This window comes from Sitophilus oryzae, unplaced genomic scaffold (genome assembly GCF_002938485.1).
Source record: "Sitophilus oryzae breed Bouriz unplaced genomic scaffold, Soryzae_2.0 scaffold_980_pilon_pilon, whole genome shotgun sequence".
NCBI classification, from domain to species: Eukaryota; Metazoa; Arthropoda; class Insecta; order Coleoptera; family Curculionidae; genus Sitophilus; species Sitophilus oryzae.
In genome coordinates, this window is record NW_022147617.1 from 4,096,093 (window position 1) to 4,108,737 (window position 12,645).

The following is a 12,645-nucleotide window of genomic DNA, read 5'->3' on the forward strand; positions in this document are numbered from 1 at the left end:
GTACGAGCATTGGTATCTCGGTAACCGTAATAGATACGAACATGGTTAAATTGGGGCAAAGTTGCGCTTTGGGATGTTCCCCAAGATGCCATCAAAAAAGCTTTAAAAATTTCATGTATTGCTGAGTTTTTGGGTAAAAAACGGATTTTTTTGAAAATCAATTTTATTTCTTTCTGACGTTGCTTTTTAGAAAATAAAAAAAACTAATTGCACATTCTCGTTGCCACTTTATTAGGGCTATCTGATAGTATTTTTATATTTTCAAATTAGCTGATAATTTGTGAGATACAGAGGTCAACTTATTTTTTTTAAATACGGACCTGCATTTTTTCTTTCAGGTTATGAAAGAACTCGGTCTCCTGAGTACAATCATATGCCACACTTAATATTTTCTTCTGTTTTGGAAATTTGAGCACAATTTATTTAAACTAATTTCAGGTCCGGCTCTGTTTTTTAAATATTTAATCTATTCATTGTTACAATATGATAAGCTTTCAAACTTAATAATGACATGGGGTAAAACATTGAATACGGAAAATCAAATGCAATCAAATATTAAAAAATAATATAAAATAAATAATATGTTTGTCTGAAATCAATACATCTCAGCATTTACGAGTACAGTAAAGAGTACAAAATGCATTCGGAAGTATTAGAAGAAGATCTGTTCCAAGAACTATACACAATAGGGAGAGTTATAACCCTTTCGAACATGTAGAGCACTAGAAACTAGTTAGTAGAAGTTAATTAATTTATAATAACGACGATTAATATTATGCAAATTATTAGATCGTACACTAAGATTTCAAATTCACATTAAAAAAAGGTAAAAATAATACCTTTAAATTGCTGACCTGGCTATTATTTATTTGAATTTTTCAATTAGCTCGATATTCCTTCTTCAATGTTAATTAGCGCTGATCAATATGTTTGTGATGAATATAAGCAGATTAAATAACTTAAAAAATCAGAGTCGGACTTGAAATTATTTTAAATAATAATTAAATAGTTTTGTTGTTGTTAAGGTACTCAAAACAAAAAAAGTATAAGTGTGGCATATCATTGTACTCAGGAGATCAAGTTCTTTTAAAACTCGATATAAAAAATGCAGGTCCGTATTTAAAAAATAAAAGTTAGCCTATGTATCTCACAAATTATCAGCTAATTTGAAAATCTAAAAATACTATCAGATAGCCCTAATAAAGTCGCTATGAGAATGTGGTATTAGTTTTTTGATCAAAAAAACTCAGCAATCCTAGAAATTTTTCAAAACTTTTTTGATGGCATCTTGGTGAACATCTCAAGGCGCAACTTTGCCCAAATTTAACCATCTTCGTATCTATTACGGTTTCCGAGATACCAATGCTAGTACCTCGAATTTGTAGCACCCTGTATACACATAGCTTGTAGAGGCGCCATACCCTGATATAATAATGTCAAGAAAAATGGCGCATCCGCCAGAAATTAAAAATGTATTACTGGTTGCCTGCACAACCGCAACGTATCCGCCAGAAATTAAAAGACTTTTTCAGGCGCCATCTTTTAGTCAAGTCGAGAAGTAAGGGAATCAGACAATAGAATTGTCTGGTATGAAGAAGTACGCTTTCCGAGAATTGGGGAAATTTCGAGAAGCAGTCAATAGAGTATATAAGCCGGAGCCATCGACAACTGAGAAAGTTTTTGAAATTTGAATATACCGCGTGGAAATTGAAAATCGGACAATTTGGTGAAGGAATCTTATAAATAGTTAGTTTGTTGTGTGTTATAAGTTAGTAATTGTGTATAAAGTGAGAAAAATAAATTCGTTAAGTATTTTATTGTGAGTTTAAATTAGTGGACCCACGGAATCCGTAACAATTGGTGTCGGAAGTGCGATTCAAGAGGATTTTAAGAAGAAATTAAGTGGATTGGAAGATTTTTAGACCCAATTAGAGTATTTTTATGGTTGGTACAAGAGAACAAGCGAAGAAAATGGAAGAAGTAAGCAAATTATTGGGCGATTTTATGGAGAATATGAGAAGAGAGAAAGAAGAGGAACAAGACCGCCTACAGAAAATACTTATGGAAAATCAAGAAAAAATGTTAGAAGGTTTAGAAGCGCGTCAAAAGAAAGAAAAACAAGAAGAACAGGACCGGCTTGAGAAAATAATAGGAAATTTGGAAATTCGTTTGGAGGAGCGACGTCATAGAGAAAGACAAGAAGAACAGGACCGTGTTCAGAAAATTCTAGAAAATCAAGAAATTAGACAAGAACGGTTGGAGAAAATTGTTGAAGATTTAGAAGTACGTCGCCAGAAGGACAAAATTGAAGATCAAGACCGCATGCAGAAAAGTCTCGAAAATTCGGAACGAAGACAAGAGGCCCACTTCCAAGAAGTCGTAGAAGATCTGGAGGAGCGCCTTCAACAGAAAATGGAAAAATTAGAGATGGACATACAGAAGACCAAGGCACATGCAAGGACACCTGGCGTTCCTGGGACTGCGAACCTCAAGGCCCCCACCTACGATGGACAAACCACCTGGACGATGTACCACCGCCAGTTTGAAGCAGCCGCCGCTGCCAACGGATGGACCGACCAGGATAAAGCAGCGGCACTTGTCATCGCGCTGCGTGGCCCTGCCCTGGAACTGCTACAAACTATTCCTGCAGCCCAACAGCAGGAGTATGAGGCTTTGGTTGCTGCATTGGACAGAAGATATGGCGACCAACATCGACGTCAACTTTACCAGGCCCAGATCAAGACGCGCCTGCAGAGGTCCGGAGAGAGTCTGCAGGAATTTGAAGCAGACTTACGTCGGCTGGTACACCTAGCATACCCAGAAGCACCGGAAGGGTTTAGGGAGGAACTCGCTGCTCAGTGCTTTATTAGCGGACTGAGGGACAACGAATTGCAGAGGGCGCTGCAAATATCCCGATTTTCCACCAGCAGCGAAGCACTGGTCAGGGCGCTGGAAATCGAAGCTGCCTTTAGCGCCATCCCTAGGCCGAAGATAAGATCGGTAACGGTCGAGGAACAGCCCGAAAGCACTCACAGAGGTTTGGAGGAGATGTGTAAGAAAGTCGACAAACTATGTGAGCTACTAATAACAGGGGAGTCAACAACACCCAGACAGAGAACCAGAGAAGATTCCAGGACATAAGGTGCTTTTAGATGTGGCAGGAATGGCCACATTAAACGGGATTGCCGCGTTCAAATGCGATCCCGTTCACCATCCAGAGAACGTAGGCACCAGGAAAACTAAAATCAGTCAATACTAAGGGGCGAGTATTGACTGGGGAGAACAGAGCCCCCAGGATTTTTTCCATTAGAAGTCTAGGAAGAACCGCTGACAGTTTGGTGATCGACGGGAAAGTCAATGGAAAGGGAATCCGAATGACAGTGGACACTGGCGCTATGGTATCGTTGGTGCGGGCTAACTCAGTGCAAGGATTGAAGCTGATGCCTCTGAGAAGAAGAGTGTGTTTACGTACAGTTACGGGGGAAATGGCCGTTGTACGGGGAGAGGCTATCGTCGAACTGAAGTTAGGAAATTTGAAGTTCCAGCATAGCGTTTTAGTGGCAGATATTGAAGATGACTTCATCTTGGGCATGGATGTGATTCGTCAACATGGATTTTCGTTCGATCACCAGAGAAATATCCTGAATATCGGAAATGAAGAGTTTATGTTATCTCCAGACGAGGGACCAGGAAGAATGGATGTAAGATCAGCGGAAACTGTGGTGATACCTGGTAATACCGAGAAGATCGTATTCGGTAAAGTGGAGAAAATCGCTGGGTGCTGTGTTGGATGGTACAAAGTAGCGACAAGAAACAAGATAGGTACTTAGTAGGAAAATCATTGGTGAACACCGACAAGAATATACCGATCAGAATTGCGAATGTTTTCCCGAATTGTGTCAAGATCCGAAAAGGTGACAAGATAGCCATCTGCGAACCTGTAAGAAGTGTCACCCGATGTGATGAAGTGTCGTCAGCTGTTACACAAAAGGCATCCCAAGAAACACTAAAACATCTAGAACAGCCATGGGATCACCTAACACCTGAGGAGAAACAGAAGGCCAAGCAGTTCCTGCTAAAGCATGGCAGTATTTTTGAGAAGAACAACAGTGGAAGAACGGATTTTGTGAAGCACCGGATTAATACTGGTCATGCTCAGCCGATTCGACAACGTCCTAGAAGGGTGCCCCTTTCCAAACAACAAGAAATGGAGACAATGGTAGATAAGATGCTAGAAGATGGAGTTATCGAAGAATCATCGAGTCCATGGTCATCTCCTGTTGTTTTGGTAACGAAGAAAGATGGTAGTACACGATTCTGCGTGGATTATAGGAAGCTCAATGACGTCACTAAGAAAGATAGCTACCCACTGCCACGTATAGATGACACATTAACAACTCTCGCAGGTTCGTGCTGGTTCTCCACTCTCGACTTAAAGAGTGGATACTGGCAAGTTGGTCTGGACGAGGAAGACAAAAGAAAGACGGCTTTTTTTCTACAGGAAACGGACTATACCAATTCAAGGTCATGCCGTTTGGATTATGCAATGCTCCAGCCACTTTCGAACGTCTCATGGAGGTGGTGTTAAGAGGATTAACTTGGAAAACGTGCTTGGTTTACCTCGACGATGTATTGGTTATGGGAAGAACTTTTGAGGAGCATTTGCGAAATTTAGAAGAAGTCTTCGGCCGCATACGGAATGCTCACCTGTACTTGAACCCGAAGAAGTGTAGCTTATTCCAGCGACAAGTGGAATTCTTGGGTCATGTAGTCTCGGCAGACGAAATTTACACCGATCAGAAGAAAATCGCTGCGATCAAGGATTGGCCTAAACCTCGCGACAAACATGAACTTAGAAGTTTTCTGGGTTTATGCACCTATTACAGAAGATTTGTCAAGGGATTTGCCAATATAGCTGCACCCTTACATAGACTTACAGGTGATGAAGTCGGCTACGAATGGAACACCGATTGTGATGTAGCCTTTGGAAGACTTAAGGCGGCTTTATGTTCAAGTCCTATTCTAGCCTACCCGCAACAACAAGGGAGGTATATCCTGGATACCGACGCCAGCAATATCGGCATAGGTGCAGTGCTATCACAAGTGCAAGATGGCGAAGAACGAGTGATAGAATATTACAGTCGAGTTCTATCCAAACCAGAAAGGAATTACTGCGTTACCCGGAAGGAGCTGCTAGCAATTGTGAAGGCAGTTGATCATTTTCATAAATATCTGTACGGCCAAGAATTTTTAATTAGGACAGATCATGCGGCTCTCAAGTGGCTTATGGAGATGAAACAACCTGAAGGTCAAATAGCACGATGGCTCGAGAAGCTCCAACAGTATCACTTTACCATCCAACATCGTGCTGGAAAAATGCATGGTAACGCAGACGGTTTATCCAGAAGACCCTGTCAAACCGATTGTAAGCACTGCTGTAAAACGGAACAACGTGAAGGCACTGTCATGATAAGGAGTTTTAAACTTGGAACCGATGAACAGTGGACGACGACACAATTGAGGAAAGATCAAATGGAAGATCCAGACATCGGAGCAATACTACGGCTCAAGGAAGGTAACGGCGAGAGACCACCGTGGCAGGATATTGCGGACAGAGGGCTCGTTTTCAAAGCTCTCTGGGCTCAGTGGAATTCACTGGTTATTGAGAATGGATTGTTAAAGCGCACATGGGAAAGTGCGGATGGCAGCACAGTAACAACTCAGTTACTGGTACCAAGGAAGAAAGTTACCCAGGTATTGGAAGAAATTCACGGTGGTAAAACTGGAGCCCATCTTGGGGTAAACAAGACCTTGAGCAAGCTGAGAGATCGCTTTTACTGGGTGGATTATTGCGAAGATGTCAAGAAATGGTGTCGACAATGTAAAATTTGTGCAGCCAGCCAAGGACCAAGCACTCGATCTAGGGGAAAAATGAAACAATATAACGTTGGACTGCCATTCGAAAGAATCGCTGTTGACATTGCAGGCCCATTCCCTGAAACGCACAAGGGCAACAAGTACGTTTTAGTGGCGATGGATTATTTCAGTAAATGGCCAGAAGTTTTTGCCATTCCAAACCAAGAAGCATCGACTGTAGCTGAAGTATTAGTCATAATGTCTTCAGTAGATTTGGAATTCCTTTAGAGCTTCACACTGACCAAGGAAGGAACTTCGAGTCAAGACTGTTCCAGAAGATGTGTGATCTGCTTGGTATTCACAAGACTAGGACAACAGCTTTACATCCGCAGTCTGATGGGATGGTCGAGAGATTCAATAAGACCATTGAAGAACATCTCTCGAAAATGGTGGATGAACATCAAAGAGATTGGGATCAGCATATACCACTATTCCTAATGGCATATAGAAGTGCAGTTCACAACACCACCGGACTTTCACCATCGAAGATTTTATTTGGTCGAGAATTACGGTTGCCTTGTGACTTGGTGTTCGGATCACCAGACGACAGCACCACGAACGTAGAGGACTACGCGGATGAACTGAAGGAAAGGTTATTGGGAATTCATAAGGCCGTGAGAAGTAAGATTACGCTAGCCAGTGACCGGATGAAAGCTCGTTACGACCTCAGAGCTAATTCTACGGGATTTCAACAGGACGATATGGTATGGTTATATAACCCACAGCGCAAGAAAGGGAGGTCCCCAAAGTTAACTCCAGCATGGGAAGGTCCTTATACAGTCATCAAGAGGATAAATGATGTTGTGTACCGGATTCAACGCAGCCCTAGAAGTAAGATGAAAGTAGTTCATCTGGATCGATTGAGAGATACCAGACAGGAAACCTTGATCGGGACGATCAAATTTGAGAAGGGGGCAATGTCAAGAAAAATGGCGCATCCGCCAGAAATTAAAAATGTATTACTGGTTGCCTGCACAACCGCAACGTATCCGCCAGAAATTAAAAGACTTTTTCAGGCGCCATCTTTTAGTCAAGTCGAGAAGTAAGGGAATCAGACAATAGAATTGTCTGGTATGAAGAAGTACGCTTTCCGAGAATTGGGGAAATTTCGAGAAGCAGTCAATAGAGTATATAAGCCGGAGCCATCGACAACTGAGAGAGTTTTTGAAATTACGATATACCGCGTGGAAATTGAAAATCGGACAATTTGGTGAAGGAATCTTATAAATAGTTAGTTTGTTGTGTGTTATAAGTTAGTAATTGTGTATAAAGTGAGAAAAATAAATTCGTTAAGTATTTTATCGTGAGTTTAAATAGTGGACCCACGGAATCCGTAACAATAAGATATAATGAAATAAGTGGATCATCATGTTGAGCAATGAGCCGCTCGTTTAACTAACTTTTGAAATAAAAAGCGAGCACACTCGGGCACATGAGGGAGTCATACAGATGGGTGTCTGTGAGTCAGTTCATAACTTTAAATCAGGCTAGTGGCCCTGAAAAAGTCGAGAACAGGCGTACCATACTTTTCTCGAAGTGACCCCCCCCCCGGTTTCACTCCTTCACTTCTGAACCTTTGTAAATTTGACGTCTGTAACTCTAAAGTTATATATAAATAAAAATAAAAAATATAATAAATAAATATAGATAAAGTAAAAATTCGAATTTTTAGTGATCAAGAAGTCATGCATTCATTGACTATATTGCCAATATACCTTGTGTTTTACGAATTATCGCTAGTAAAAGTTCTTCAGTCATCGGTGAGGCTTCACAGTCATCGGTTACAAGTCAGCCTGATGGTGGGAATAAATACCCAAAAGTGGTCGTAAGATGGTTGTTTCCTTTGGTCTGGTGAACTTAATGTACAAATTCGCACAGTTTCAGGGATTAAGACCTTTTAGGTTCTCTGTATTTTACTTTATATAGAATCTTACTTTGCTTTCAGCTCCATCTACGGATACGTCGATGAAGCAATCTTGGAAAATAGTTATTATTAAAAGTCAAGCATCTAGCCGCTACCGGTAACTTTCGAACCAGTTGACATGAAGTTTCACGCGAGCTTTGATTACTTTTGTTTCAATCCCATTCAGTGATTATAGGTCTTTTTAATTTTAATCAAGTGTGAATTAATCTAAACACATATAAAGGGACGTATAATGTAAGATAGATTTATTTAAGGTAAGATATGGATACTATTGCCAACTTTCTAAACTACGCAGCGATGTCTCTAGTATTACACAAAAGGCGTTAAATGCTATGCCGGACAGAATATTAAAATATAATTTCCTTGAAAAAATATTGGCGAATTCATTAAAATGTTACAGGTTTGTGAGAAAAATCCTAGTAAATTCAATATATTTTGAAAATATAATATTTAGGCGTATTGTATATTTATATTTATAGCATTTATTTTATTATAATCAATTTTAAAGAATTAAAATTTAAACAAAAGTATTATCATAAACGCTTTATACCCAAACATATTCTTACTCTCTCATTTATTTTACTTTTTATTAACTTATTTTATATATTTTTTTTCTTTTTTTTATTCTTTTGGCGTATCTTCTAGAACATATTCTGGATAATTGTTGTAAACAAATTTGGTGTTGTTTGTACAAATGGTTTTTGTTTCAAAAACTTTATTTTTATAGTCTATAATAATATATATTTATAGTGTGTTTAAAACATATACAATTAGCTGCTAAAAAAATGTTATCACTAAAAGGTGAAATTTAATATACGAATTACACAAGTACACACATATAGGGTGAACAACCTACAAATATACACAAAAACAGGTTTTAAACAATTTTAACATCAAGGTAGATTTTTACTGATAAATACTTACTTTTCTAAGTCGTTGTTTTCAATAAAAGCTTGTCTAAGTCTGGCAATCGCTTGCTGTAGATTTATGTAGTTAGGGTTCTGTTCTTCGAAACCAATCGGTGAGTAGTATCCAGAATAACTGAAAATAACATTTTACACTGTAAATGACGAACTATTAAATAGAATTTAATTACTATACTATAAAGAAGTAACTTTATCTAATATTGACAGTAAAATATTATTATTTCTGCTTTTCGAGATATAATTTAGTATACTAGATACCGTAAAATGGGGTGAATAGAAACAGTTTCGTAGGCTATTAGCGATATACCGGTTGATAAAAATGTGGTATTATTTTCCCGAATATTTTGAAACATGGGTCTTTGTTTGTTCTTTGCGTATACATATAATTTGATTTTTGAAAAATATGCATATAAATATTAAATAAAAATAACATTTGTGTTTCTATTCACCTGCTATTGGGGAGAATAGAAACACACATTGATGTTTAGGTTTTTATCTATTCTACTTCCAACAAGGTGATTAGAAACAGTAAATTATTACATATTTAAGTAGGTTTAACAATAAATAACAATACATATAATATGACAACTTACATGTACCAGCTTATGTATTACTTTAAAAATAAATATTTTATTTATAAAGTTTTCGCGCCATACAAAATAGGTGATAAATCGATCTCACATTTATTGATCAGCTGATTGACAGAAACAGTGCTGCCACAGATAAAAATATAGTTTTTACATTTTATTGTGTATTACCAATGATAGAAAAATTAGATATGTCGACTCTTTTTACTTTGAATATTTTTAATCGTGATTTGATTTTTTTCAGAAATTTTGTTTCTATTCACCACTATGTTTCTATTCACCCCATTTTACGGTAATTAAAACCTTAAATAATTAATAATTAACCTTAAATATCATTTTGAGATAGATGCTGCCTTTCAAACCTACTCATTTATAACTATTAGAAATTGACCACTAATGTAGCGGTGTATGTAGTTCAATCAAAATTACTAAATTTCTCATAATCTTTTCATACTTTTTCCGTACTTGTGATGATAATGATTGATCGCTGATGCGCTCTAGTTTATGTTATTTTTGTGTGCATCGAGAAATCATATATTTACAAATTATACTAAAAATACTTTAAAAAAAGATATTTCCGATATTTTTATACCGGGTGGGGTTTCAAAAGTGGCTCACCTCTATAACTTTTTTATTTTTTCAGATAAAACTAGATTTGGTATGTTAATATATGACATAAATTAGGATTGATTGATATATTCAATTGTTTTCGGTCTCTTCCGGTTTTACCGGAAATGACTACAACTTTTTATTTTTAAATGGCACCCTCGGCATTTTTTTACTTTATTCGATAGAAAATGACACTCTGAATAGAATGACCTATCATATGTCAACTTTTGACATTTTCGCATATGGTTTATTTGAAATTGTAACTTGCGGTTCATAACGAAAATTTGACTCAAATATCAAGTGTGTGGTATCAAATTATTAGTAAAAAAATGCTTTTTCCAAATATGCTAATGAGCCACCCTCGTTCTATTTGAAAAAATCGAAATATGATTAAAAATACGATTTGGGCACCTTTTAACTGGCCAGGACAAGACACTAACAACATTAGACGATCAAATCTATTTTTCCAAGGTTTTTAACACAGCCATGGATTAAAATTTAAAATATAATTTGTTTTTGAGCGAATATGTCAAAAGTTGACATATGATATGTCAACGATATGTTTATTCAGAGTGTCATTTTCTATCGAATAAAGTAAAAAAATACCGAGGGTGCCATTTAAAAATCAAAAGTTGTAGTCATTTCCGGTGAAACAGGAAGTGATCGAGAACAATTGAATACGTCAATCAATCCTAATTTATGTCATACACTAACATACCAAATCTCGTTTTTTTATCTAAAAAACTAAAAAAAGTTATAGGGTAAGCCACTTTTGAGACGCACCCGGTAGATTATAAATATAAATAAATAAATAAATGCCTTTATTGTCAAAAAAATTTTCAATTTGTAGACAAAGGTAAACTAACAAACAAAGTAAAAAAACAAGGTACACAGGCAAACAAACAAAAGATAATACAAAACATTATACAAATAATATTGTCAGTCTTATTGTTAAAATAAACATTTATAAATGTTTATAATGTCAAAGAACAGAAAAATAAAAATAATATTCAAAAATATTTAGCTAGTTTATAGTAAAATATCAATGACCTCTAAATAAATTCATTTCGATAGTAAATATAGCAATAGCAAACATTAGACCAGTGTTTACAAGATCAAATTTGATTTTCAAAATATAATTCATTTACGGCGTAGAAAGCCTTGTCTAGAAAGTAAGAGTTCAATGCTTTGCGAAATGAAAAAAATGATGTTATGGATTTGATTTCAAATGGCAGGTGATTGTGCATTTTTTTCGAGTTGTATAATATTGAACTTTTTAACTAACTCTGGAAGACGGATTCAAATATAAATAAGGAAGGAAGAGTCAATATTTTTAATTTTTTAAAAAAGTCCCGGCAATGAGTTCTGTTGTTTAGTCCCAGTGAATATCGAACAGCTCTCTTCTGGAGCCTGAAAATGCGGTCAAATTGAGTCGCACAACACGTACCCCAGAATGGAAGGGCATACCTGAGGTACGACTCAAAAAGTGCACAATAAACAGTTCTAGCCACTGACAAGTTAAGCTCCTTAGAAACAGACCTTAATGCAAAACAGGCAGAGCTCAATTTTTTCGACAAAGCTTCGATATGTATGTCCCATTTCAGAAAATTGTCCACAACAAGCCCTAAGAGTTTTACAGATTTGACGACGTCAATGGTGGTGTTGTTAAGCACAAAAGGCTGCAACGAGTTTTTATATGACAAAGCTTTAGTTTTAAAAATGTTGAGACTCAGGAGGTTCGAATCGCACCAAGATTTAATGGTGATTAAGTCATTTGATATAATCCTATGAAGTGCCGTGATGTCCTTGTTGCTCCAAGTGAAGCTAGTGCCGTCCGCAAAAAGACATATTTTGCCACTGATGTTTATGTTAGCAATGTCGTTAATAAAAAGAAGAAACAAAATAGGGCCTAGTACGGAGCCTTGTGGTACTCCACATTCTATTGGCTTGCTAGAAGACAACGTGGTACACCCTCACAAGTTGACTTCTGTTGCTCAGATACGACTTAAACCATTCGAGAGATGATCCCCTGAACCCATAGTGCTGCAGTTTATTAATTAAGATCTTATGATTTACACAATCGAACGCCTTAGAAAAATCACAGAAAATTGTTGCTGTAGAATGATGGTTGTTTAGGCTGGAGTAAACTTTATTAAGGAGGAAAAACATAGCGTCATTTGTGGACTTGTTGCTTAGAAATCCAAATTGATATTCAGTAAGTATTTTGTACTTAAACAGAAAATATACCAGCCTTCTTTTAACCAATCTTTCTATGATCATAGATAGCGTTGGAAGGAGTGCAATTGGGCGATAGCTAGAAGCTTCATCTTTGTCTCCTCCTTTATGCAGAGGAATGATTATTGCCGTCTTAAGACATTTTGAAAAAATACCATTTTGGAACGACATGTTTATTAAAGTTGTTAGGTGATTCAGAGTGCTTTCTGGCAGATTCGAAAACATTTTTAAAGTTAGCCCGTCGGTCCCAGAAGAGGATTTATTTTTGATGGTATTAATTGTACTGCGAAGCTCTTCTAAAACTACGGGCGAAAAAAAGAAACTGTGTAAGTTTACAATATCATTAGAGAGATAAGAAAGTGGATTATGAGGAGGACATATGGTATTAGTTAAGTTTTTCGCTACATTTACAAAGTAATCGTTAAGGTTCTCAGGTGAGGTAGAGATA

The 12,645-nt window shown here is 37.0% G+C and overlaps 1 protein-coding gene across 1 annotated transcript in view; it reads right to left on the reverse strand.

The window, feature by feature from the left end:
• The window catches only part of LOC115891268, a 293,032-nt gene that overhangs the window by 52,682 nt on the left and 227,705 nt on the right, over positions 1–12,645 (reverse strand). Inside the window, exon 4 of the mRNA XM_030911708.1 lies at positions 8,765–8,881. Within this exon, the coding sequence (XP_030767568.1) occupies positions 8,765–8,881 (117 nt within the window). The remainder of the gene's footprint in view (positions 1–8,764; positions 8,882–12,645) is intronic.